Source organism: Phyllostomus hastatus, unplaced genomic scaffold, assembly GCF_019186645.2.
Source record: "Phyllostomus hastatus isolate PE091 unplaced genomic scaffold, TTU_PhHast_1.1 phas_scaffold_385, whole genome shotgun sequence".
NCBI classification, from domain to species: domain Eukaryota; kingdom Metazoa; phylum Chordata; class Mammalia; order Chiroptera; family Phyllostomidae; genus Phyllostomus; species Phyllostomus hastatus.
The window spans coordinates 15648819-15674447 of record NW_025334026.1 but is presented as its reverse complement, the minus strand read 5'-3'; the positions used below and the strand labels follow the sequence as shown (position 1 = coordinate 15674447).

The 25629-nt window shown below is 39.4% G+C and overlaps 1 protein-coding gene across 1 annotated transcript; it reads right to left on the bottom strand.

The window, feature by feature from the left end:
• Positions 1 to 33: 33 nt before the first annotated feature.
• On the bottom strand, positions 34 to 24534 carry ZCWPW1 (zinc finger CW-type and PWWP domain containing 1). The gene is made up of 17 exons (XM_045819658.1): positions 24401 to 24534; positions 19782 to 19838; positions 18761 to 19014; positions 18215 to 18305; positions 17226 to 17316; positions 16816 to 16973; positions 16483 to 16605; positions 10311 to 10427; positions 9464 to 9584; positions 8771 to 8846; positions 8035 to 8139; positions 7015 to 7098; positions 6331 to 6397; positions 5591 to 5679; positions 3798 to 3858; positions 1221 to 1355; positions 34 to 587 (listed from the first exon to the last, which is right to left on the bottom strand). The coding sequence occupies exons 2-17, from the start codon at positions 19807 to 19809 to the stop codon at positions 280 to 282; spliced, it is 1908 nt and encodes a 635-aa protein (XP_045675614.1). The 5' UTR covers positions 19810 to 19838; positions 24401 to 24534; the 3' UTR covers positions 34 to 279.
• Positions 24535 to 25629: the final 1095 nt, after the last annotated feature.

Below are 25629 nucleotides of genomic sequence, written 5' to 3'. Positions count from 1 at the left end.
TGCCTTTGCCTTCCCAGATTCCTATGCTGCGCAGTTCTCCTGCCAGCCACAATGATGTGCCACAGTGACATGGAGGGAGAGAAGCCAAGTTGAAGCACATTATTAGAGACAAACCAATTAAACCAGTAACCTATTTTATTAACACATAAAACATACAACTCTGACTTTAGCCACTTATTAATCTTGTAGTCAATGACCAATCTAAACAATTCTCTGGGGCCCTCTGAAAGGCTCTCCCTCTTGCTCCCAGGGAAGAGGGGATAGAACACAAACACAGAACTACTCCTCAAAGAAGGTAAACTCCTCTGTGTCATCTCTATGCTGCAGCTCCACCCCCTGCTCTGTGTTTTTCCTAACATCTTCCATGAGTTGCTCAAGGTCCAGGCCACTGGAGGTTTCATCATCAGAGGGGAAGCTTCCAGCCTCCTGTAGTTCCTGAGATCCGGGCTCTTCTCTCCCCATGGAAGGACAGGCCCCGTGATGGGTTGGTAGGATCAGGCCCTTTGGCACCATTCTAACCTCCTTTCTTTCAGACAAGCTGGTTGCTGACACCTTGCTTTGGGGAGCTTTAAATTTCTTCTTAGGACCTAAATGAAAAAGTGACAAAACTGAGAGTCTTATTTGGTCATCTGTCCTTATCTTTTATAAATCAAACTTCTAAATTTCTATTCCCAAAAAATCTCTGGAAAAGATTACTTTTGTCAATAGAAAGAAATGGGCTTTGTAGTCAGAAAGACCTGGATTCAAGCCATGGATTGACCATATGCTAGACACATGAGTCCTGAGTAAAGTTTAAACTCTTTGAGCTTCAGTCTAAGGCCTTATTGTCCAAATGGCAAATATCCATTCATAGAGATATTGAAAAAATTAAAGGGAACTGGTATGGACATATCTATGTAGCCAGTGCATAGCAATACTCAATAAATGTTAGTTCCTGCCTCCTTACTCTTCTCGGTCAAATCCACAACCATTATGTTTCTATAGTGTGTACTGCATTCTACAGTCTGAGAGATGCCCTTTTGACCTAATTTTTGTTCTTTTTAAAGTAATGAAAATATGTCAGAAAACTGTACTTGAACAATTAAAATTAAATATATATATATATTTGATTATGTTTAAAAAATAAATGAAAATCTGTAGAATTGTTTTAAAATTATTCAGGAGGACACATACAGACATAAAGACTATTTCCCCAAACTTTTTTCCAAGAAGAGTTTTACCTGGTTCATCAGGATCTGAACTTCCGTGTACTTCTTTCCTTCCCTTTATGGGTACAGGGACAGCTGCAGGTTCATTTCCCAAAGGTCTATTCATCGACTTCCCTTGCTGAGCCCCGTCTTGTCCATCTGCTGTGCCTACATCACCCCAACCCCCAACCATGAAGAACATTTGTTTACTTCTCTATTTTTTTTTTGCTTTTTTTTTTAGGTTCAGTTACTGATAGTGTGAATTTGTTGCCATTTGATCTTTTTTTAAATATATTTTATTAATTATACTATTACAGTTGTCCCATTTTCCCCCCTTCACTCCTCTCCCCCTGTATACCACCTCCCATGCACATTCCCCCACTTTAGTTCATGTCCATGGGTCACACATATAAGTTCTTTGGCTTCTACATTTCCTATACTATTCTTAACTCCCCGTCTATTTTCTACCTACCATTTATGCTACTTATTCTCTGTATGCTTTCCCCCTCTCCCGCTGACAACCCTTCATGTGATCTCCATTTCAGTGATTCTGTTCCTGTTCTAGTTGTTAGCTTAGTTTGTTTTTGTTTTAGGTTCAGTTGTTAATAACTGCAAGTTTGTTGTCATTTTACTGTTCATATTTTTTATCTTCTTTTTCTTAGATAAGTCCCTTTAATGTTTCACATAATAAGGGCTTGATGATGATGAACTCCGTTAATTTAACCTTATCTGGGAAGCACTTTATCTGCCCTTCCATTCTAAATGATAGCTTTGCTGGATAGAGTAATCTTGGATATAAGTCCTTGGCTTTCATGATTTCAAATACTTCTTTCCAGCCCCTTCTTGCCTGCAAGGTTTCTTCTGAGAGATCAGCTGACAGTCTTATGAGCACTCCTTTGTAGGTAACTGTCTCCTTTTCTCTTGCTGCTTTTAAGATTCCCTCCTTATCTTTAATCTTGGGTAATGTAATTATGATGTGCCTTGTGGTGTGTTCCTCCTTGGGTCCAACTTGTTTGGGAATGTCTAGGCTTCCTGGACTTCCTGGAAGTCTATTTCCTTCACCAGATCAGGGAAGTTTTCCTTCATTATTTGTTCAAATAAGTTTTCAATTTCTTGCTCTTCCTCTTCTCCTTCTGGCACCCCTATAATTAGGATGTTGGAATGTTTAAAGATGTTCTGGAGGTTCCTAAGCCTCTCCTCATTTTCTTGAATTCTTGTTTCTTCCTTTTGTTCTGGTTGAATGTTTATTTCTTCCTTCTGGTCCACACCATTGATTTGAGTCCTGGTTTCCTTCCCGTCACTGTTGGTTCCCTATACATTTTCCTTTATTTCGCTTAGCATAGTCTTCATTTTTTCCTCTAATTTGTGACCATATTCAAGCAATTCTATAAGAATCCTGATTACCAGTGTTTTGAACTATGCATCTGATAGGTTGGCTATCTCTTCATCACTTAGTTGTATTTTTTCTGGAGCTTTGATCTGTTCTTTCATTTGGGTCATTTAGTAAGGGTGTTCATGCCTTAGGTGTTCACCAAGGTGGAGCAACCCACATTGCTGCATTCTGACACTGTATGTGGGGGAGAGGTCCAAGAGGGAACAATGGCACTTGTTCTGCTCTCTCCTGGTTTTCAGTCACTTCCCCTGCTAACCACAATCAAATTGGGCCCTTCTGGTGCTGATTCCTGGGTGGGTGGGTTTATATACTTTCTAGGACCCTGCTGATCTCTCCAACAAACTCTCCTGTGAAGTAAGACATTTATCCTGTCGGCTCAACCTCCACAGGTGTTTTCAATCAGAGATTTGAGGCTTTATTTCTCTGTGCTGGAACTCTGGGTTGCACAGTCTGTCTCGTTCCCCAGTTGTGTCACCTGGTTTATCTGCACGCAAATGTGGGACCACCCTGTCTGCCAGCCGCCACCTCTCCAGATCCACCAGCCTGCCTTGCCTACCCTGGTCCTCCAGTCACTGCCTTGCTGCAAGTCCTCTCCACCTGGTTGCCTGTCTCCACCCCTTCTACCGGTCTAGATGAATATTTCCTCTTTAACTCCTTGGTTTTCGGGCTTCCATACAGTTCGATTTTCTGTCAGTTCTGGTTATTTTTTGTTTTTAAGTTTGCTGTTGTCCTTCTTTTGGTTGTACAAGGAGGCACAGTGTGTCTACTTATGCCTCCATCTTGGCCAAAAGTCTGTTTACTTCTCTTTAAATAACAGCTTGTCAAGGGTCCATGTAGTTCCCACATTTAAGTCTCTGCCCTGCATCTTCTACTAATCTTAATCTAGTAAATTCTCTCAGTTTCTTTTTTTCCCAAATACTTACCCCTCCTCTCCTCTACCCCCATCATCTTCATTTTATCGTAGTCCTCATAGCCTGCCTTCTCCAAGAAGTCATCCTTCTTGGCTAAGAATTTAAAACATTCATTCCTAAGAATTTATAATTCAATATATAGGAGGCTACCGCTTCTCCAATGACACTCATAAATCCTGCCTGTTTTCTCAGGTTCTGGAGCTGAGACAGTCAATAAGTTCCCAGCTACCTGCAGACCCCTTACACTCTCTATTTCTCCCCTGCCTTAACTGTAGTACATGTCCCATTTCCAGATGGCTTGCTTACCTCTTGCCTTGGGTTTTTTTGTCTGAGTTTTGGCTGGCTTGGGAGTAGGCAAAGTTGGGCGCTAAGGATGAGACAGAAAAATAAGAAAATAGAAATAGATTCACCTAATTGTGTTTTTTAAAGAGTGGTATGCTATAGAAATGATGAGAAGATGAGCCACAGACTGAGCAAAAATATTTGCTAAAGGTACATCTTATAAAGGACTCTTACCTAAAATATAAAGAACCCATAAAACACAACAATAAGAAATAAACAACCCAATTAAAAATGGACCAAACACCTTAATGGTAACCTTACCAATGAAGATATACAGATAGCAAATAAGCATATGAAAAGATATTAAACATATGTCATCATGTAAATGCAAATTAAAACAATCAGATAATGCTACACATCTATTATAATGTCCAAAACCCAAAACACAACATCAAATGCTAGCAAGGATGTGAGGAAACAGGAACTCTCATTTGCTGCTGGTGGGAATGCAAAAATATATCAGCTTTTTTGGAAAACACTTTGGTGTTTTCTTACAAAACTGAATATACTCTCACCATATGATCCAGCAATCGAGCTCCTTGGTATTCACCCAAAGGAGTTGAAAACTTAACATGTACATGGATATTTATACCAACTTTATTCATAATTGCCCAAACTTGGAAGCAAACAAAATATCCTTTAGTAGGTGAATGGATAAACTGTGGTACATCAAAAAATGGAACATTATTCAGAAAATAAAAGAAAAATGAACCATCAAGCCATGCAAAGACATGGAAGAACCTTAAATGCATTATTCTAAGTGAAAGGCAGTCTGAAAAGGCTACATACTATGTGATTCCAACTATATGACATTCTGGAGAAGGCAAAACTATGGAGACAATAAAAAGATCAGTGGTTGTCAGAGGTTGAGGGGTATTAGGGAAAGAGATGAATAGGTGGAGAACACAGGATCCTTAGGACAGTGAAAATACTCTATGATACTATAATGATGGATACATGTCATTGATACATTTGTCCAAACCTATAGAATGTGCAACACCAAGAGTGAATCATAATGTAAATTATGGACTTTGGGTGATTATGATGTGTCAATGTAGGTTCATTGATTATAGCAAATGCACCACTCTGGTGGGGGATGTTGATAATAGGGGAGGCTATGTATGTTTAAGGAAGGGGGTATATGGGAATTTTCTGTACCTTCCTCTCAGTTTTACTGTGACCCCAGTACCACTCTAAAAATCTCTTTATGAAAAGCAAATCTATATTTCATGTGCCTGAGAAGAGACTAAGGAAACAAGTGAATGAATATCCTAAGTGTCCACATAGTAGGAAGGAAGAGTAAAGAGAAGCAACCTGGTATTCTCTGAAATTGCTCCAGTAATAACCAAAGAACTACAGTAGGAATTGAGATGGTAATCAAGAAATAAGTTTCTAGCCCTGGTCAGGTAGCTCAGTTAGTTAGAGAGTTATCCCAATACACCAGGACTACAGGTTTGATCCCTGGTCAGGATACATACAAGAACTGTATTAGCCAATGAATGCATAAATAAGTGGAACAACAAATCGATGCTTCTCTCTCTCTCAAGTCAATCAACCAATACAAATTTTTTAAAAGAAATAAGTTCTTAGAGGTCTGATATATTAGAGAGAAAAACCAAGGATACAGGAGAGTGTCCTTTGCTTAAGACCTCTATGAGATAAGACCAGTCAGGACAGTTCTTTAGGAAATAATAAGACCATGCCAACCAGATGCCCTGTAGGAATATCCTAAAGGGAGTCCTAAAGATCAATCTTACTTTTTTTCCTTCCTCCTCCTCCTCCAAGTCTGAGTCTTCCTCTTTCTCCAAGGAGAGATCTGGGCCTTTAGCCCCAGAAAGCATTAAGTCTAGAACAGGAATAGGAAGGAAAAGCTAAATCATTTATTCAGTAAAATAGGTGATGAGTTAGTTAATAGAACTGATCCCAGAGAATTAGTCTTCTAACCCCGCCCTTCATGTCCAAGTAGTATTTTCTCCATAAAACATGACCCTAGGCCCTGGCTGGTGTAGCTCAGTGGATTGAGCGCAGGCCTGCGAACTAAAAGGTCACTGGTTCGACTCCCAGTCAGGGCACATGCCTCGGTTGCAGGCCAGGTCCCCAGTTGGGGGAGTGCAAGGGGCAACCACACATTGATGTTTCTCTCCCTCTCTTTCTCCTTCCTTTCCCCTCTCTCTAAAAAATAAATGAATAAAATCTTAAAAAAAAAAGAAAAACATGACCCTAGATTATCATGGTTCAACCCTTTTCTAAGTCCTATCATTATTCAATGTGTACCCTTCCTCCCTGTCCCCTTTTCTCCTCCATTCCTCTCTCCACTCATCCATCCATCTATCTATCCCCAACACTGGGTCAACAGTATTCATGGAAAGCCTACTATTATAAAATCAAGAACTAGGCTGATGACATTAGACATAAAATAAAGTTAAGTTTCAGTTGCTGGCCTAATGAAAGAATCCCTCCTCTCCCTCTTTAGTCCTCATCCTCCTACATATCCTACCTTTTCCTTCCCTACAATGGTCAGATCCATTGTATCTGCTCCAGAAACCAAACAGTGTAACCCGATCCTGAGAGAACCGAAAAACAAAAGCATCATCTACTACTCTCCCAGTTACTATTGTTGCCCTCTGATTTCAAGATTTAGTTATGGAATGTAAATTCATATTGCATACCATTTTCACTTGAAATCTCACAGTAGATTCATCTAGATTTTTGTGGAGATTAACTATTATAGTATTATAGTAAAATAATATATAATTATGTAATATATCTTCACTTTCCCAGTTTATAATTCAGTGAATAATTGGGAAGGGGAAATTCACTGTTTGTCAGACTTCACCCTACCCCTAAAGGCCGACTGTGAGGGTAAAAACTGACTCTGCATAAAAGGGAAGTTAGGGTACATACATCTGAGGCTTGAAGTTAGAATAGAAATGGAGGATGCCCCCTACCACAAACTATGTCTGGGCTGAGAGAAGATCCCATTTGTGCAATGGCAGGTAAAAGAAGGGATGAGTTAAGGAATCAAGGGAATTTGGCTTGGTAAAAAAAAGACTACATAGTTCTAAAACTAAGACTGTGTAATGGGGAAGGACAAACTGGATTTCTGCATAAAGAATGTATGGTTTGCTTTGGATCTCAAGTCCCAAAGAGGAGCTAATATGTGGTCTAAACACTCTCCCACCTGAATACTGATCTGTTCTGCCTCTTGAGCCATTATCATGGCTACCCGCAGTTTCTGGCAATAGTCCTTGTTCCTGCACTTTTTCTGAAATGGAAGATTAGAGTCATGATACAAGTTAGAGAAGTGACCCCACCATACTGCTGTTTACCAGACATTACCTTTAACTGCATTTACTTTTGGTTCCTGATATTGATATGATATTTTTATTAATCTTTTGGGTTCAGGAATGCAATTCCCTCTTAGCCCACAACAAAAACTCTTCTCCAATTCTCAGCAATATTTTCAATCAACAATTTGGTGTCCTCTCCAAAGTAAATTCCATGGAAATTTGAAAAGGCAAGATTAAAGGAGTTCAGATTATTACACTTTCAAGCTTCTCACAAATTTCTTTAGATCTAGGTGCTAATACTCACTGCCTCATTTTCTAAGGCCCCCGAGCTGCTGGACCCCTGCTCATTTGTAAGGCTGGCCAAACCCAAAGTGGTTATAGGGAAGAACTATCATTTAGTTAATGCAGTGATTCTCAGCCAGGGGAGGTTTTGCCCCCCAGGAGACATTTGGCAACATCTAGAGACAACTTTTTGATTGTCACAAACTGGGAGTTGCTACTGGTTAAGATGTCAGTAGAGCCCAGGAATGCTGGTAAACATCCTACACAGCACAGGACAGTCCTCAACAACAAGTAATTCTCTAGCTCAAAATGTCAGGTGCCTAGCCTGAGAACCCTGAATTAATCTGTGCCCTCCTTTCTGCCACATCTGCTATGGCTAAACTGTAGGAAACCAGAGTCTTCAGGAAACCCTCCCATCTGAAGGCAGGGAAGAACACTAAGAAAAAGCATTATCCTGTTGCAATCCTGGTAGAAAGAGTCCCTCATGAATAACCTCACTCTTGCACACTTGGTCAGACATGGGACTTTCTCCTGACACAGCTCTCCCTGGGAAAAAATCATGTTTAATAAGGGGAAGATTTAGCTTTCAAGTTTTCTGTATTACAATTTTGACCCCCAAGGTTGCTCACCACTCCAGTTAGCTCCAGAGACAGCTCCTGGAAGTTCTTTAGCATGTTGACTGGGATCCAAGCACGAGAGACTGTTTCTCCAAAAAATGTCACATGGTACTTAGACTGAAATAAAAAATGGTTATGGCCCTGGCTGATGTGGCTCAGTGGATTGAATGCTATCCTGAGAACCAAAAGGTTGCTGGTTCAATTCCCAGTCAGGGCACATGGCTGGGTTGTGGGCCAGGTCCCACAGTAGGGGGCACACGAGAGGCAACCACACATTAATGTTTCTCTCCCTCTCTTTCTCCCTTCCTTCCCCTCTCTCTCTAAAATTAAATAAATAAAATCTCTTTTAAAAAATGGTTATGCTATGGACTCTTGTCTTTCTCCTTGCTTTGGCCCTCTAGCCAGAAAAGGCAGGGGAAGAACTGAGGAGTCACAGGAAGGAGGTGCTGGGCCTCATCTGCTCCCTTAAACCTGACCCATCTTACCTACCTAACTTGTTGTTCTCCCATGTGACCTCAGGAATCCTAACCAAAGCATATTTATGAAAACAATAAATGTCCTAACAAATATTTAATTAGATACAAGCTTATTTCTATATGTGAGTACTTATTTCTGTTTGTCACTCTAGCTAATTGTCTGTTTCTGCTCATGTCGACTGGCTATGACTATATTTCTAACCCTGTACATTTGTTAGAATGAATTTGGTCATTACTTTAGCCCGACCACCTACTGAATCAGGAAAACTCACCGGCAGGGAATCAAGATGAGAAGCAAAAAGAAAATATTCCCCCAGGTCAGGATCACATTCTACCATGCCTGGCCACCTGGAGAAGAAAGATGGATATAGGAGACAGAAGAGAAGGGGTTAGATGAACAGAACACAAGCTCATCAATATACATGTACAGAAAGGGGCAATGTTTTGTAAACAAAGGATCCCAAAGACAGAAGCCCCTGTCAATCCCTCCCAGTGTTCACTACCAAATGACTGAAGTGACTTCCAAGAATGTACGAAGAGGCTTAGCATCTGTCTTGTAAAAAGTATCTTATCCTTAGGCCTTCCAGAAACTCTGAGAACGAAGTCTTCTGACTAAGGACATCTCCAAAGAGGAAATTACCCATCCTACTCTCTGTTCTCTTTACTTTGTCCTTAATATCTCAGTGTTTTAAAAAATGCTGTAGAGCTACCCTCCTCTTTCTACCCACTCAGGGTAGAATTATCAGATCCTTTTTCCAGGAAGATATCACCTCCACTGTGAAACTCTAGAAAACATGCTCTTTCAAAGCCTCCAAGCTTGGTACTTTATCTTTTCCCTTACCCCATGCTCTTTCTAAAACAGGTACCATTTCCATTGTAAATGCTTTCAATTTTCTTCCCTTTCTACTTGAATCTACCACTTCCAAATTCATGAAGGATGCTCTGAGTATGCCATGGTGCCCTACCAGGGGTAACCATATTGCTTGGCCCAGATGATGGATCCTGGGATGTAGGAGGCATAGGCCACTTCACTCTCAGGCCCTACCCAGGTCTCCTCAGGGATATCACAGCGATTATACTCCAAGTCTGAAAAAGAGAGAGAGAGAGAGAGAAGGAATGGGAATGAAGGGAAGGAAACAGCTTGGATGACAGCAGGAGGTAGGACAAGAAGAAATTGATATAGGTAGCAGGTGAGACCAAAAGGGTACCTGGGAGATGGGCATGGAGGACTTGCCAGAAGTTAAGAGTGCTGCCTCCTTGTACTCTAAAGAAAGAGATTCTAGACTTCTCCTATATCCCACATTGTCCGACCCTGCTTCCATCTATGTAACATCATGATGATAATTTCCATGAGACTCTGTTTTCCCATCTGTAAAATAACTGGGCTGAACTAGAACATCATAATCTCTTTGAAGTAGTTTCAAACATTCTAGAATTCTAAGCCACTGAATCTCTCACCTGCTTTTCCCCATATATCCAAATTTCCTTCCTATCCACCAACCCATTGCCAATAATATAATCAGGACTGACAGGATTGACAGGGTCAGACCAATGATGCAAAAGATGAAATTTGCTCAGAACATACGTTTGGATTCCATGACCCACCCCATAATACAACTCTTCAAGTTGTCTTCTTCTAGCCCATTATGCCAAATTCAACTTCATATGACAGGAAGATCCTTTTCTCTCATATGCTGCAAGGACCCCTGGAATTGAAACTACACCCACAACATAATTAATTTAAAGGATATGTGCAGGAAAAGAAAGGGTGGAACAATAAAACTCCCCCCCAAAATTTCCACTCCATTCTACCTGTATTCTGGTCACAGGACCAAGTATCTGGAAGGACTGAGGGGTCAATGTTCCCACGAAGCTGCCTCCACTTCTCACAGTTTGGGGAGGAACACTGGACCCAGACTAGACATTGACCTGTGACAGGAAAAATACTGAAATAAGAGACTCAAAAATACGGTCTTCCTTCTTCAATCCAACTGAAATCAATATACTCCCCGCCAGAATCACGTAGCCTTAGAGATCACCCAGTCCAATCCCTAACTTATAAATGGAACCAAGGCTGAGAGAAGATAATTGACTTGCTGAAGTTCGGTCTAACTTTGTGGCAGAGCTGAACTTAAAATCAAGGACCTCACATTTCAGTCTTTTACTATATACCATGCTATCATCTCTCTTTCACCCTGGGCAGAAAGGAATGTTTCCTGTATTGACAGTTCTTAAAAAGGGTGGATTCCATCCTTCTGGCTAGTGTCTTGTTCTCTATTAGCATGTCAGCACTGAAAAGTTCTTTTGGAGAACTACCCAGCATCTTTTGTGTACAACATCCAGAGTTCCTACCTGAATGTTACTGATTTACCTGTCACCAAATCACCAAGTTGCAGCCTTTGGGATCAATATAGCCTTGAGTTCACCCCCCTCCAAATGACTCAGGTCTAAGTCCACCATTTCTCAATCAACTATTTACTTCAGGCCCTGCTGAAAAGCAACGCATTCCTTTTATCCATTACCTACCAAACTTTCATCCCCACCTTTCTCTATCCCCACATTTTCTAAATTGATCCAGTATCTCACACGGCCTCTCCTCTTTCCCTTCCAAATCCTTAAACTGTGTGTGTTTGGGCAGGGGAGGGAATCCCAGATAAGAGCAACAAAAGCCCACAGATCCTCAACCTCTTATCTGAACCTCTATCTCCTTTTTGAAACCTGGTGATTAATTGACATTGTCTCTACCTGACCCCACCCCACCCACAGCCCTCTAAATAGAGTTGGTTCCTTCTCATACATCTCATGTCTCTCATGCCAGAAAATGGGTTCAGCATCATCCTTATTCGCTATTGCCACTTCCAGACCATTATCATCCTTCTTCCTATAAAAACCCTTCCTCCCTTGAGGTCCATGCCATGGAACTACCCTGCCTTCTCATCTCCCTTGAAAAGATGCTGACATCTGGTTCAGCCTTCTCCTCTCCACCCGCTGCCCTCATTCCAGGTGACACTATTTCCAGAAGGGTAACTCAAAAAAGCATGCCATTCTTTGAGTTCCTTGACCTTTTCCTCCATGCCACTTCAGGAACCCACTTCTACCCTTGCATGCCCCACCCAGGCATCTGTAGGGACTACATACTTCCCTGAACCACTTACCCAAACACCCATCTCTGATAAAAATTTTCCATCCTTGCACTTTACTTGTTCAAAGACCCCTACAGCAACTTTCACTTTATATAGATCTCTGATCCACTGGCCCCTACCTTCCCCTCAATCCAGTAGCAACCTCTTTTCTTTATTCTGCACTTACTCAGATTTGATTCCTTAGATCCACTCTACCTTTTCTGTGCCTACATTCATTAAACTGAACGTTGCCTGAGAAAAATCACATAACCATGCACATAGGAGTACTATATATTCACAATATATTTCCCTAGTAAGTTCACTCTCCCACTGTCAAATTTTACCTTAAATGCCTGATAAGGAATACTCTTCATCCCATCAAAATCATCCATTAGAAGAGCATATTATGGGTCACTTTCTCAATTACTTAATTTTGAAAAACAAAGTACTAATTGAGAATAATGTATTATTCTGAAAAGACAGCTGCCAATGGTATTTTTGGATGTTTGTAGAGATGACCTAGCAAGACTAGAAAAAAAGAATGGGAAAAGGAGCTGGGTACCATAAAAGTAAACACAGATCAAGAAAATAAATGGTTGGTTTTCAAAATACTGAATATTCATGAGGAAATGAGTGAGGTAAAATATCATCCTAATAACATAGAACTTGGGTTGGGATGAAATTTCCAATGACAATACAAACAGTTCTTTTAAGTACCCTTTCAAACAATGCAGAAAGGAAGATGATGTGTTTGAAAATTGTATTTGAGGCTCACAGCATGGCTCTGTGATAATGAAGATTGATATCATAGACACATAAGATCATGTCGATTGACCACTCGTTCTTTTTTTTTAAGAGTTTTTTTTTAAGGTTTTATTTATTTATTTATTTTTCAAGAGAGGGAAGGGAGGGAGAAAGAGAGAGAGAGAAACATCAATGTGCGGTTGCTGGGGGTCATGGCCTGCAACCCAGGCATGTACCCTGACTGGGAATTGAACCTGCAACACTTTGGTTCACAGCCCACACTCAATCCACTGAGCTACACCAGCCAGGGACCACTCGTTCTTGAAACACTAGTTTCTTGGGATTCTGTGATCCATTCTTCTGTTCCTCCTCCTCTTTCTGGCAGCTCCCTCCTCAGTCTCTTTTACTGGATTCTCCTTGTTCTCCATCCAATCTCTAAATGTTGGGCTTTCAAAGCCTAATTGTGGATGTTTGCTCCCAATGTTATACTTTCTCCTAAGGCAACCTCTCCCATTCCCATAGTTTTGAAATACATTTTCATTACCAACAACACAGAGATGTATACTAACATCCTTTGTTCTGAGCTCTTTGACAACTCTGTTTGGATGTCTCACAATGATCTCAAACCTAATGGGCCCAAACCCAAACACTTAATCTTATTCCACAAATCTGCTCTTCCTCCACCTCTCCTCACCTCCTTTCATGTACTCCTCAAGCCAGGAACAAATCATCCTTGACATACTCTCTCCTCTCTCACACCCCCACCCCATATCCAAGTAATTACCAAGTTGTGACAAAGTTACCTCTAAAATGTATTTTACAACCATCCATTGCTCTGTCTCCACTTTCATCGTCCTAATCTAAGCCACCAAAATATGTAATCCTAGCACTAACTTCTTAACTTGTCTACTCGTGTCCTCCCACCTCTCTACTTCATTCTCCAACTGGGTCCTTTTAAAACATTAATTTGATGATGTCACTCCCCTGGTTAAAACCCAGGGGACTTCCCACTGAACTTTTGAAAAAAATTGTCACTTTGTAACATGGTCTTTGATTTCATCACTACTTACCTCTTTACATTTATCCAGAGCCACTTTCCTTCCCTGCTTCCCCTCTCTCTCTGAATTTCAATCACACCAGCTTTCTTTGAGTACCTGGAGTATGCCAAACTTCACCCTACCTAAAACTCTTTCTCCAACTCTTACCTTTCCTTCAGGTTTCAGCTTAAATGTCATTTCCTTACAAATACATTCCCTGACTGACCCAGTTTTAACTAGGTCTTCATTATTTCCTCTCATGACACTCCACTTTTTTTCCTTCATAGTACTTAACACAAACTGATTGTATTTATCAGATACTCCCCTTTCAATTTCCTACTCTAGGAGGACTCATCTCTTCTTGGCAACTGTAAGAAACAGAAAGAGTAGTTCTTTTATAGCAAAAGGCTTATACATTCACTACAACCACAATCTGACTCATAAGCACTGCCTAAGGAGTGAACTTCCATCTTTCAGTCTAAAGTCCAATCCCTTCCCTAATACTGAGAAGTTCAGGAGATGGATCAGTACCACCCAGTTCACCCAACTGCCCAAATTAGACGAATACTTCCAGTTCTTTATATTACCATGTCATAATAACATGAGAAGTGGTCTATTGACCAGGACTACCTTGTTGGTGCCTGCATAGTCTTGCTGGAGTCTTGCTTTTTCTTTCAGTATGTATAAATCATATTATGCTTCCATAATTAAAATTATATACATACACACATACATGTTAGACACAAGCTGATTGTTTATTCCATTGTTCCTTACACTTTGGGTTCTGTTTTGCCTGTGTATGTGTGTGTGTGCAAGCCTGGTTTCCTCCAGATTGTTCATGCTACTTATTTTCAAAGTTTTAAACATATGTACTAATATACTGTATGATCTATTTTACTTCTTATCCTTAAATGTCTCAATATTACCAAGGTTACTTCATATAAAATATTTATTATCTGTCCAGTACACTAAAACGGTAAATCTATAAATTCAGGGGTTATCTATTTTGTTCACCACTATATTTCTAGCACCTAGCACATTGCCTGACGTATAAAGCATTGATAACTATTGTTAAAAGAATAAATAAATATATATCCATCCTTATCTTTCCTCCATCCAAACTCAAATTCTAAGTTGTCCTTTCTAATTAAGAATAAATTCTCTGGTTCTCTTCTCATTCCCTTCAATTTCTTCCTTTCTATAAACAATTTTCCCTGAGCACATAAATATGCTAATAATATACAGGTCAAGTCTATTTCTTTTCAAAGAAAGTTAAAAAAAGAAAAACATTACCTCAACTTTACACTTACTTCTCCCTTTATTTACCATTTTATCCCTCCTAGTTTTCACATCTAAACTAGTTTAAAAAGTATTTACTCTTCAGCCAACTATAGCCTGCCATTTACCCTGATCAACCCATATAAGGGTTCTAATCAAGACCCTAATGACTTCCCAATTGCGATATCCCTTAAGCATTTTCAAATCTTTATCTTTTGATGTCTCTGTAGTAGCATTTGACAAGCCTAAATACTATATATATATATATATATATATATATATATATATATATATATATATATATATATATATGACTTTTTAAAACTCCCTTCCTTGAAATTCTATTCTCCCCTGGCATCTGTGATAACACTCTACTAGTTTTCCTGCTACCTTTCTAATTTTCTCTTAGTTCTTAGTTTTTTTCCCTGGGCAGCTAGCTCTTCCTCTGCTCAATCTTAAACATTATGTTCCCCCAGCATTTTTTATTATGTTCTCTTTTCCTTCCCCAACTTCTTCTTGGAAAAATTTCACCCATTCCTACTGAAGAAGATAACTTCCAAATTTCTATCTCCAACACAGACCTCTTTCTTGAGCTCTAAATCTCATCAAAGACCCCCTAACTTGTCCAAAGCTGAATTTACCAACTTAAACTTACTCTTTCTTCTATATTCTCCATTTTAAAGATGTATTTATTTATTTGTTCATTTATTTATATATTTAGAGAGGGGAAGGAAGGGAGAAAGAAGGGGAGAGAAACATCTATCGGTTGCCTCTTACACACCCCAAGTGGGGACCTGGTCCACAACCCAGGCAAGTACCCTGACCAGGAATCGAACTAGTGACCTTTCGGTCCTCCAAATGGCGCCCAACCCACTGAGCCACACCAGTCAGGGCTATCTTCTCCATTTTAGATAATACCTTTTTTTAGCCACTCAGTCACTCATGCCAGAAAACAGGATTGTTCTAGAGGCTGAGACACCCCTCTTCCTCAGTTCTCATAACTGGCTGCCATAGCATGTTGATCCTGCCTCCTAAAAATCTCAAATTTGTCTCTTCCTCTTCACTGCTATTGTCCACTTTCCTTGCTTGGAAGAATTACTATTCTGTGAGTCTAATCTTTCTGAAAATCCATCTTCCACGCTACTGCCAAAGCAAGCTTTCTAAAATGCAAATCTTATCAAGTTTTCCCTACATAATTTCAATGGTTCCTCTTTACCTGTAAAATAAAATCCAAATTCCTTAGCTTCACATGTAAGGCCCTTTATGATTTGGCCCTTGCATGCCTCTAGCCTTATCTTCCTCACCCCTGCTACTTCCTACTCCACAGCACACCCAAAAGCTGCAAACATTAGCTCTCTTCCATAACTCTGACAATAATTATCACTCTGATCCATCCCCATTTCCACCTTGGTTCATCTGACTAAACTATACTTCAAGTTCTTGTTCAAGCAATATCTTATCTTAGAAACTTTCCCAGGTCTACTTCCAACTTGTAGCTTTCTTATCTGCCTTCTTTAGAAGCCTATCTCCCTTGTGGCAGGCTTATATTCATTTCTTCTGTACTCACCCAGCACCTCCTAAAATGCCTGGTATGTAGTAGGCACCCAAAAACTATGGATTATATGAATGAATAATTGAATAAATTAAATATTTCTCTCTTCCTCAGCAGCATATTCTACAAGTATCTGTGAGAAATTAATTATAATATTTGCAGAATTCCCTCTAACATTCTAACCCCTGCCTCTCTACTCCATCTCCAGTTTTCAAGCCCAAGTAGTTTTTCCAAACCATGACTGAACTCACCAAAGCCACTTTCCTCTCTTTTTTGTTGGTCCCTGATCTGAGAATGATCCTGAACCATTTTCTTCGGTTGATCTTTCTGTCTGTGCTCATACCCACTTTGGGCTTTCTTCATATTCTCATCTTCTGGGAAGATAAAACATTTGTAGGGTAGGGAGATGAGGAAGAGATTCTTTATAGATAATAAAGCAGGAAGAAGGATGAAGGAAGAAGAATCATAACATGATAGTTTCAAAGACTTAGGTTTGAAATTTTCAGCCTGCCCACTGTCCAATTCTCTAATTTCATGGATTAAGTGCAATACTTGAGCCAGATATCAAATCTGACTATACTTACGAGCTTTCTTCTTTCTTTTGTTCAAGGAGAGTTTACCGAATTTCTTCTCAGAGGTTGTAGGATCTGGCTGGCCTGGCTTAGATGTCTTTGTCTTAGGAATTATTCCATCTTCCTGAGAAGCTGAAATCTCTAGAATATGAGGTCCCATTACCCTCTCTCTGAAATTAAGATTTTTTTTAATGAAAAAGTAAAAGAATCCAAGGAAAAGAGTTAAGAGCATAGAAGAATCCTAGGCTCCCTAAGGCCTCCTGAGGTCATTTTATCTATCTACTTGCCTAGTTTTCCCCATTCAAACAGATATCTTCCCCAAGCTGAGAGAAATCTACAGAGATACAAACAATGACCAGATAGGCCATTTGTAAATATTAAGTCCACCTTGTGATCAACCTGCTTCACAAGGATAAACTTACCTATTAGCGTTACCATTATCAGTAGTAGAAGAAGCATTTCCTGGTTCCTTGTCTAACTGGGTACATCTTATGGGCTGGACATAGGAAGTCTCTGCAAAATCAAGGCTAGATTCTATCACCACCACCACCATCACCCCCACCCCACCAAAAACAAAATATTATAAGCAGAGAAGTAATTAAAGAAAATAATCACTCCATTATTTTCAAACTGTAACCTCATATTAAAATATCTTCTACCTGTTGCCTGGAAGAGTCTACTTTTGGAGTTTTGTCATATCATAAAATTGTAAATCTTTAAATTTTCAGGAAAAAATACAAATCTATGTCCTTCTGAATTTCCAGATTGATCTGTCTCATTCCAGGATAACCAGGAAAATTTTTAATTTGCTTATTTTAACTTTTATTTTATGTACTATGTTTTATATCATTTGTTCCTCAAACTTTCTTCTAGAAATTGAGGTACACCTAAAAATAGCTGAAAATGTCAGACTATTCTTCTTAGCCTCATGACCTTATGCAGAGGGTCTTGGGGCCTACACTATGAAGTGCTTTGTTCTAAATATCAAATCCCTAACATATGTTGAAACAGTGTAAGAAATAGAAAAATTATAAGGGTAGATGGAAACTAAGTTCTTCAAACCTGGGAAAAATAACTGATCTTTTCTAAATAGATTCTGAACATATAAAAATGAATTTAAATTACATTTAAAAAATTTAGATGAGGCCATATTTACATTCTTAAGTCAATGTAATCTACTTTTCTAAAAGTCTGTACCCCCATCTAAGGTGATTTAGCTACAGTCCTGCTGATAGAAGATAAAGTATATTAAAATATTTCAAAGTCCTATCTATAAGGTCTTTTAAAATATTCCAAAGTTGTATCTAATATTTTCTTACTTAGAAAGATGGAGGGAAGGAGTAAAGCTGTCAACATACTCTATACCTCAGGTAACAGTGTCTCTGCCTATCTGAAACTATTTTTCTCTCACCACAAGCCATAACCATGCATTGTTGGAGGGACTTCTGGAGCACAGTCTGGACAATCTCCTCAAATTCTTCATCGGTAAGACTTGATTTTTCCTGCAGAGACAGGAGTAGGGAAGGAAAACTGCTTGTCTTTTCGCAGTTCTCCTCTCTGGCTGATCAGAAAAGCCTGCTTTACATGAGGCAGTAAATTCACAAGGCTGGGAGCATGAAAACAATGATCATACATAAGGACTCTATAAACTCTATCCCAGATATATTGGAAATAAAGGAACGAAAGAAAAGAAAAAAGTTTATTAAATTTCTATCCACCTCTATTTTCATCTCTATCCTACCTCAGGCCCTACCTACCTACCAACCCATTATTTCCTGCTAAATGCTTTCATCAAAACATTTTTGACTTCTTGAAGAAAAAAAAAATGGAAGTTCCAAAAAAAGAATAAAAGACTGCAACTACAAGATGAATTTCCCCAACATGAAAAGATTCTGTTTGTCCATGGCAGATGACTAGAAGAAACTGTCCCTCTAGAGCCCAACAATATAACTGATACCTTCTCTTTCTTCTCTGCTTGCTTGTTGTCTTGAGCCTTTATTCTTTCCTCCTGGCCGCTGCTTGCACCGTTCTCTGTGGTTGCTTTCTCCTCCTTCTTCTCTAACCTGGCCTTCAGAAGGTTCAGCCTGGCCTCTGCCTCTTGGGAACTAATCCCCAGAGTCTCCCCTTTGGGTGAGTTAGGGCTATAGGGCATCAGGCTATGCAATTTTTGTGCAGGAGGGGCAAAGGGTTTTTTTGGTCCTTTCCCACATTCTGAAAGAAATTTGATCATCAAATGGAATTTATGAAATATAAAGCCTAGCACAGAAACTGCTAAACACTGCCCATTAACTGACCATATCAGAATTATCTGGAGAGTTAAACAGACTCAAATTTCTAGGCCTCTCCTCACCCACCCTCACCTCCCCTGCCCAGAGATTTTGATGAAATATTTTGAAATTAGGCCTGAGATCTGTAATTTTACAAAACTATCTAGATGATTCTGATGTACTTCCAGGCTTAGAAACCACTGAGTAATTTAAAGGTAATAGATATGATAAATATAAACATGTGGGAAATTGAATTATTCAGACATGAAAAATTTTTTAATTTATTTTGACTTTGGATAAAATTTATAGAAAATTAAGAGAAAATGAAAAAAACTAATCAAAATCTACAAATGACATAATGAAAATTGTAGTGATTCTTCCAGGTATAAGTAATATCTCTTTCTTTCTTCTATAACACTTTGTACCTGTCTGGTGGCATTCACCCCATTCACATTTATGTTATAGATATTACAATGTCTTTTCTCTCCCTACTAGTTCATACATTCCTTGAGCAAAACTGTTTCTAAGATAAATATTTCACTAAAAGTATCTAGAAACATAGTAACTTTAACAGAGTGAACACAAAATATATGTGACTTGAACTTCCCTTTGGTGAGAATCTGAACCTCTTGGTCCAGATGACCAAGAGCTGAGACAGAAGGGAAAAATGAGAGAAATGTATAAAGGAAACCTCCCTCACTTTTAACTCACCATCTTTACTGTGCAATGTTGTCATCATTCAGCTCAGAAGCTACACTTTCTTTGTGCCTGTTTTTAAAAAAAAAGAAATTGACTACTATGACTCTGATTGAACTTGATTTTAAAATTTCTTCTCTTCTATCTTCTTGGGTTCAGGATTTCTTTAGGGCATAATTAGCTACTATTTTAAAGATTAGCAATAGTCCTTAGTGTTTTAGGTGCTGAAGAGATAGCTATAAGACATCTGTGGGCCAGCAGACTGCTGAAACAACTTGTGGGTGATGTTCCAGTAATTTATACATTTTTCTTTTTTTTATTTTAAAGTGTTATTTCTTTTTTAATATATATTTTTAAGATTTTATTTATTTATTTTTAGAAAGGGGAGGGAGGGAGAGAGAGAGAGAGAGAGAGAGAGAGAGAGACATCAATGTGCAGTTGCTGGGGGCCGTGGCCTGCAACCCAGGTATGTGCCCTGACTGGGAATTGAACCTGCGATGCTTTTGGTTCCCAGCCTGCACTCAATCCACTAAGCTATGCCAGCCAGGGCAATTTATACATTTTTCCAATTTATACTTTCCACTATTGATATTATTTCTACTGAGCTTTTTGTTTTAACAGCCTAAACTCATAATCCTCTACCCAGTTTTATTTTTGTAACAGTTACAATTAAACACTGTAAATGTGGTAGGGTCTTTACAGGTCATGAAATGCCATCTCCCCTTTTTACAGATGAAAAACATGCAAAGAGAGGTTACATGGCTTGCCCAAAACTTCACTGTTAATACATGGTTGAGCCAAGTTGAACCCAGGTCTTTGGCTTTCAAATCCTACTAATACCACATCTGTTCTTCTCTATGATCTTATTTCTGGCTGTTGGTTTTGAGTACTTTGAAGGCCCTAGACTTGAAACACAATCTTCCAACTCTGCCATCTCCCACCCACACTTTCCCTCTTTAGGGACCCAAAAGCAGCATAAAATGGGCCTTTTGGTTCACATACAGTTCCCTGTAAAGGATCTGAAATTTTTAAGACCTTCAAATGTTCAAGCTATAGTAAACACTCAGTTGTTCAGAATGTAGAGTTCCTCTCCCTGGTTCCTAAGATAAATTCAGAAGGTGTTGGGGCTTGACTTAGTGTGGCCACAACACAGCTGAATGTAAAGTATTTTTAAATTATCTTTTAGTACTTTTCTGTTCCTTTTCTTAATTCTATAAATATGGATAATTTTGATGTACTGTTCTGTAATAACTACTTTTTCTTCATACTAGGGAGCACATTTTCTCACTTTTTGCATCATAACTTACCACCATCAACACCAAAATTTACTTGCTTGAAGAAAAAAAGCAAATGGGAAATTGGGAAGAGAAACACTACAGCAAACTGGTCTCCTTCTTTTTAGATAATCCTAAATAGAAGTTAAAATACTGAATAAAATTGGCTGCAAAAGGAACATTAATTTGACTGCAAATGAAAAACATGTATCTTCTCCCAGATTCCAGAATTCTAAAAAATAATAATGAAAAGTCTCTCATTCTATTCTAAAAGTCCCTCTAAAAGATTACCCTTTAGAGGGTAATCTAAATTACAAAAAGAGCTATACTAAATTGGAAATGAAAATTAGTGTATTTGAGATGACATTTGATTTATAAAAATGTACATCTTTATAATATGCTTGTATATCCATAAACCATCTCTGGAAGAACACAAGAAATGGACAAAATTGCCACTAGAGAATGGAGCTGTGTGGAAGGGAGCTTTGTACTGTACCCACTTGTGCATCTCTAGCATTTTGTAACATACACATATTATCTATCAGTTTAAAGGTGATTTTTTAAAATTATAAATTCTTTAAATAAAGAGTACTTAGATCAACTTAAAATGCAAAAGTTTTGCACTGGCTGGTGTGGCTCAGTGGATTGAATGCTGGCCTGTGAACCAAATAGTCACTGATTCAATTCCCAGTCAGGGCACATGCCTGGGTTGTGGTTCAGGTCCCCAGTATGGGATCTGCGAGAGGCAACCACATATTGATGTTTCTCTCCCTCTCTTTCTCCTTCCCTTCCCCTCTCTCTAAAAGTAAATAAATAAATAAAATATTTTCTTTTTATTTAAAATTTTTTTAAAAAGCAAAAATTTCTGAGTTAGGTTCAAATCATTATCTAAGCTCATAGTGACCTCTCTAGGCAAAAGTGTGTTACTAAAGCTACAACCAACTGGATAAAATTATGGATCATCACTGAGTTAAAAACTGTTGTAAATCTATAAGCAGTGATATATAATAGTTCCCTTTTAATCTAGAGTGGGAATGTGATAAAGTACTTTTCAAGAAAATCTTTAACTTGATCAATAGAGAAAGGAAAGACAAGAAGTCACTGACAACTCAAGTGTTTGTTTCTCTGTTCCAGACTAATTATTTTCTTCCACAACAAATATTTAAATGCAGTTCAGAGAGAAATATTTTAAAATAGTTAATAAATACACAAAATACTACCACTTTTCATCTGACCAGCTACTAAATGACTGGGGACTCCAGACCCAAGAATAACAATTTCAGTTTTAATCTCTCTTTTCTTAGATTAAAGGCAAGAGAGGGGAGAAAATCCGTTTAATCTTCATTTTTGAAAGTAAAAGAAAGTTCCATAACTCAGATGTTACTTATCCAACATAAAAAAGAAAGATAAATAAGTAAGGAAGAAGAACTTAGAAACAATATATACAGGGAACCAAGAGAAGGTGAGCAAGGTATTCCAAGAAATAATTTTTTTTTCATTTAAACACTAAAAATCATCACATTGGTTTTAAGATAAAAACACCTGGCTAAGCAGAGTTCTCAAAGTGTGATCCAAAGACTCTTGGTGGTCCCTTCCCCTTTCCAACTGCTTATCTGTGTTAGGCTAGATTTTCTCTGATACTTCAACCAAAACAAGATATCAGCATATCTTGGAGATATTGTGGGTTTGGTTCCATCCAAATAACCACAATAAAGTAAGCAGTAATCTTTTTGTTGGTGGAAGGTCTTGCCTTTAATTTGTTTTAAAAAACACACAACACCTGTGAGGTGCAGTAAAGGGAAGTGCAACAAAACGAAGTGTGCTTGTATTATAATAGATTGAATTCAGAAACAGATGAAAATCCAGCTATCCTCTATTAAGCCAGACATGAGAGACATTGCAAAAATGTAAAACACCATTCTTCTCATTAACTTTCCTCTCATATAGGAAAATACATTTTTCATTAAAATGTCATGTTAACATGTAATGGATTTACTCTTGTTACTTTAACGTAATGTTTAAAATTTTCTCCATTCAATTTCTGCCTTTCGGTCAGATATTAAACACTCCGTATAATTTCTAATGTATTCACACCAAAAATATATAAATAAATATAAACCAATCTCTGGAGTCCTTTAGAATTTTTAAGTGTGTAACATGTTTGAGAACTAGTCTAGCTAAATAACTTAATTCAGCCTTATCAATATTTTACAAAAAGTATTAATTCTCCCCCTCCTCCCCCCATTTAGAACGTGTTCACAAATTTCTCCCTCCTAACTGCCCGATTCTTCCCTCCTTATACTGTTCCTGGAATCCTTGGTCCAAGAGAATAAAAATAAACTCTTTTAACACAGACTCAGTGAGCCTCAAAAACCTGTATTTAAAGACTACATTTAAAATCTCCTTTAAGCTGGAGTTGGATTTCCTTTTGGCTTTAATGTCTAATGGCATGCAGACCTCTGCTTATTTACATGCCTCGATTAGTAATAGTTGTTCCCCCCTCCCCGTGTTCAGTGAGCATGATTTAAAACATTTAACAAGACAAAAAGATTCCTACTACCCTACTGCTTGTACTAGACTACCTGACAAGACACTATTGTCATAACTACTGTATTTGAACTGAACCTTTTACAGAATCTTATAAATTAACGGTGAACTAAAGCTTCTTGGTTTAGAGAGTGTAAGGAAGCACACAAATATAGCCACTTGTCACAAAAATACAGACTCATTCGAGACTCGGATCTTGTTTTTGCTATCTTCTCTTGATATGGACTGCCAAAATTGCTTCCACGTGGGCCCATTACGACCTTCAACTAGCCTTTCTGTGTTGTTTTCGCTTAAAGGAGCACATCTCCATCAATTTCCAGATCCTCGCACCATTTTCCCTCTCACGGTTCCAAGGTTTGACACAGTGTAAGGACTTAATTCCACCTTTAAAACGTGAGGTAAGAATTTTTGGCGACCGCCATTTTTCCTCGATCTACCCTCCCCAAATCTTTCTTAAGGACAATTAAGACCCGAGGTATTACAGAGTCAAAAGTCCTTGACGCTCCTCACAGAGTAAAACAGTGTCCTTCTAACATCTCTTCCCCATCCAGAAGCCCACCGTGACAGAATTTCCCCTCAGCTGTCCCTCCCGCTGAGGCACCAGGATCCTCACTCTGGCTCAGACCGTCGTTGCCCACCAGTTTGAATGTATGGGGTTACTTTGCTTGTTGGTTGGGGATGAATCTGAGGTTAGAGGTTCCAAGGGGCAGGAGTAAGTTGATTGTCGCCCTCAAGGGAAAATTTCTCAGAGGAAATCTTCCGGGAATGGCCGCGCATAACACCTTCATTTGAAACCGAAAAAGAGCTAGCTACCTTCTGGAGCGAGGAGGACCTAAAGACGAGGAGCAGCAAGAGCTACTGCAGCAATTCTGCAAGCTCCTCCAACCTCGACCGACTTTTCCCGCCACCAAGAAAAGGCACGAGGCCACACAGAAACTCCACAGTTCCCTCAAGCGGCGAACTCTGTGACGAGACACATGCGCAGCTGGAGGATGCGTTTGCGCTTGCGCAGCTGAGGGAGTGCCACCATCTTCCAATCGAATGCCCTCTAAAACTACAAATCCCATAATCCTGGTTGGGCTCGGTTTTTTTTTTAGGCGGCAGGAGCAGCGCCTGATCGTTAAGGAACTGCACCGTTCTCTCACTAACTTTTCTCTATCCCAAACTGCCTTTTTCTTCTTTTCGTTCCCTGATTCCTATTCTTCCTTCTAGTTTCCCTCGCACTTTTATTTTAATATTTTGTTTGAGACTTTCCATAACGCCATTCTCGCCTCTACTGCCTTCTCAGCCACAAGACCCGCACCCCAAACATCGTTGGCGGGGAGAAGGTGCCACCTAGCATCCAGTAGAAAGGACTTCGAATAGCTTCCCATTGGCCGAGGCAGCGGCCCCAGCAGACCTAACCTCTTCCCCACCCACTCTTTTTTTCTTTAAGGCGGCGCAAAGCCAAAGACCTAGGGAAGGCCTTCATGCGAGATGGTGGTGGTTGTAGGGTCTCAGTCCACGGGCTAGGGGCTTGCGCGTTGGCGCTGGGTGGTGTGCAGAGGCGTTGGTGTCGGGGATTTGGGTGTGGAGGTAGAGGTAAGGGCGTGGTGTCCCCAGGTGATCGCGCTTTGGAGAACTCTGGAGAGAACAATTCGGCCATTTCGAGAAAGAGGAAGTTGGACCACATTGGCTGTTTTGGTGCTGATGTTTTGTTTTTTCAGTTCAGCAGAGAATATTTTCCGGGGGGAGGGTAGTTAGTTAAAATGACCTATCGTATTTTACTGAGAATAGTTTGTTGGAAGACGGTCAGTACACAACGTTCCTTCCCTTACTCTACTTTCAATGTGCACCACTTCACCCCTCCAAAAAACATAAGTAGGTGGGCAAAAGGGAACGACCATACAATGAATAATTCATGAGGACCACCTTGTTCCTTAGCCAGGCCCCTCCGAGTCGTGCTGACGCAAATTACGTGTGTACCAAACCTGGGGAAGCACGTAACAGTCCCCGCCCCTAAAACGGAGGGCGGGGCGTCATCTTCAGCACGTGCTGCTCCT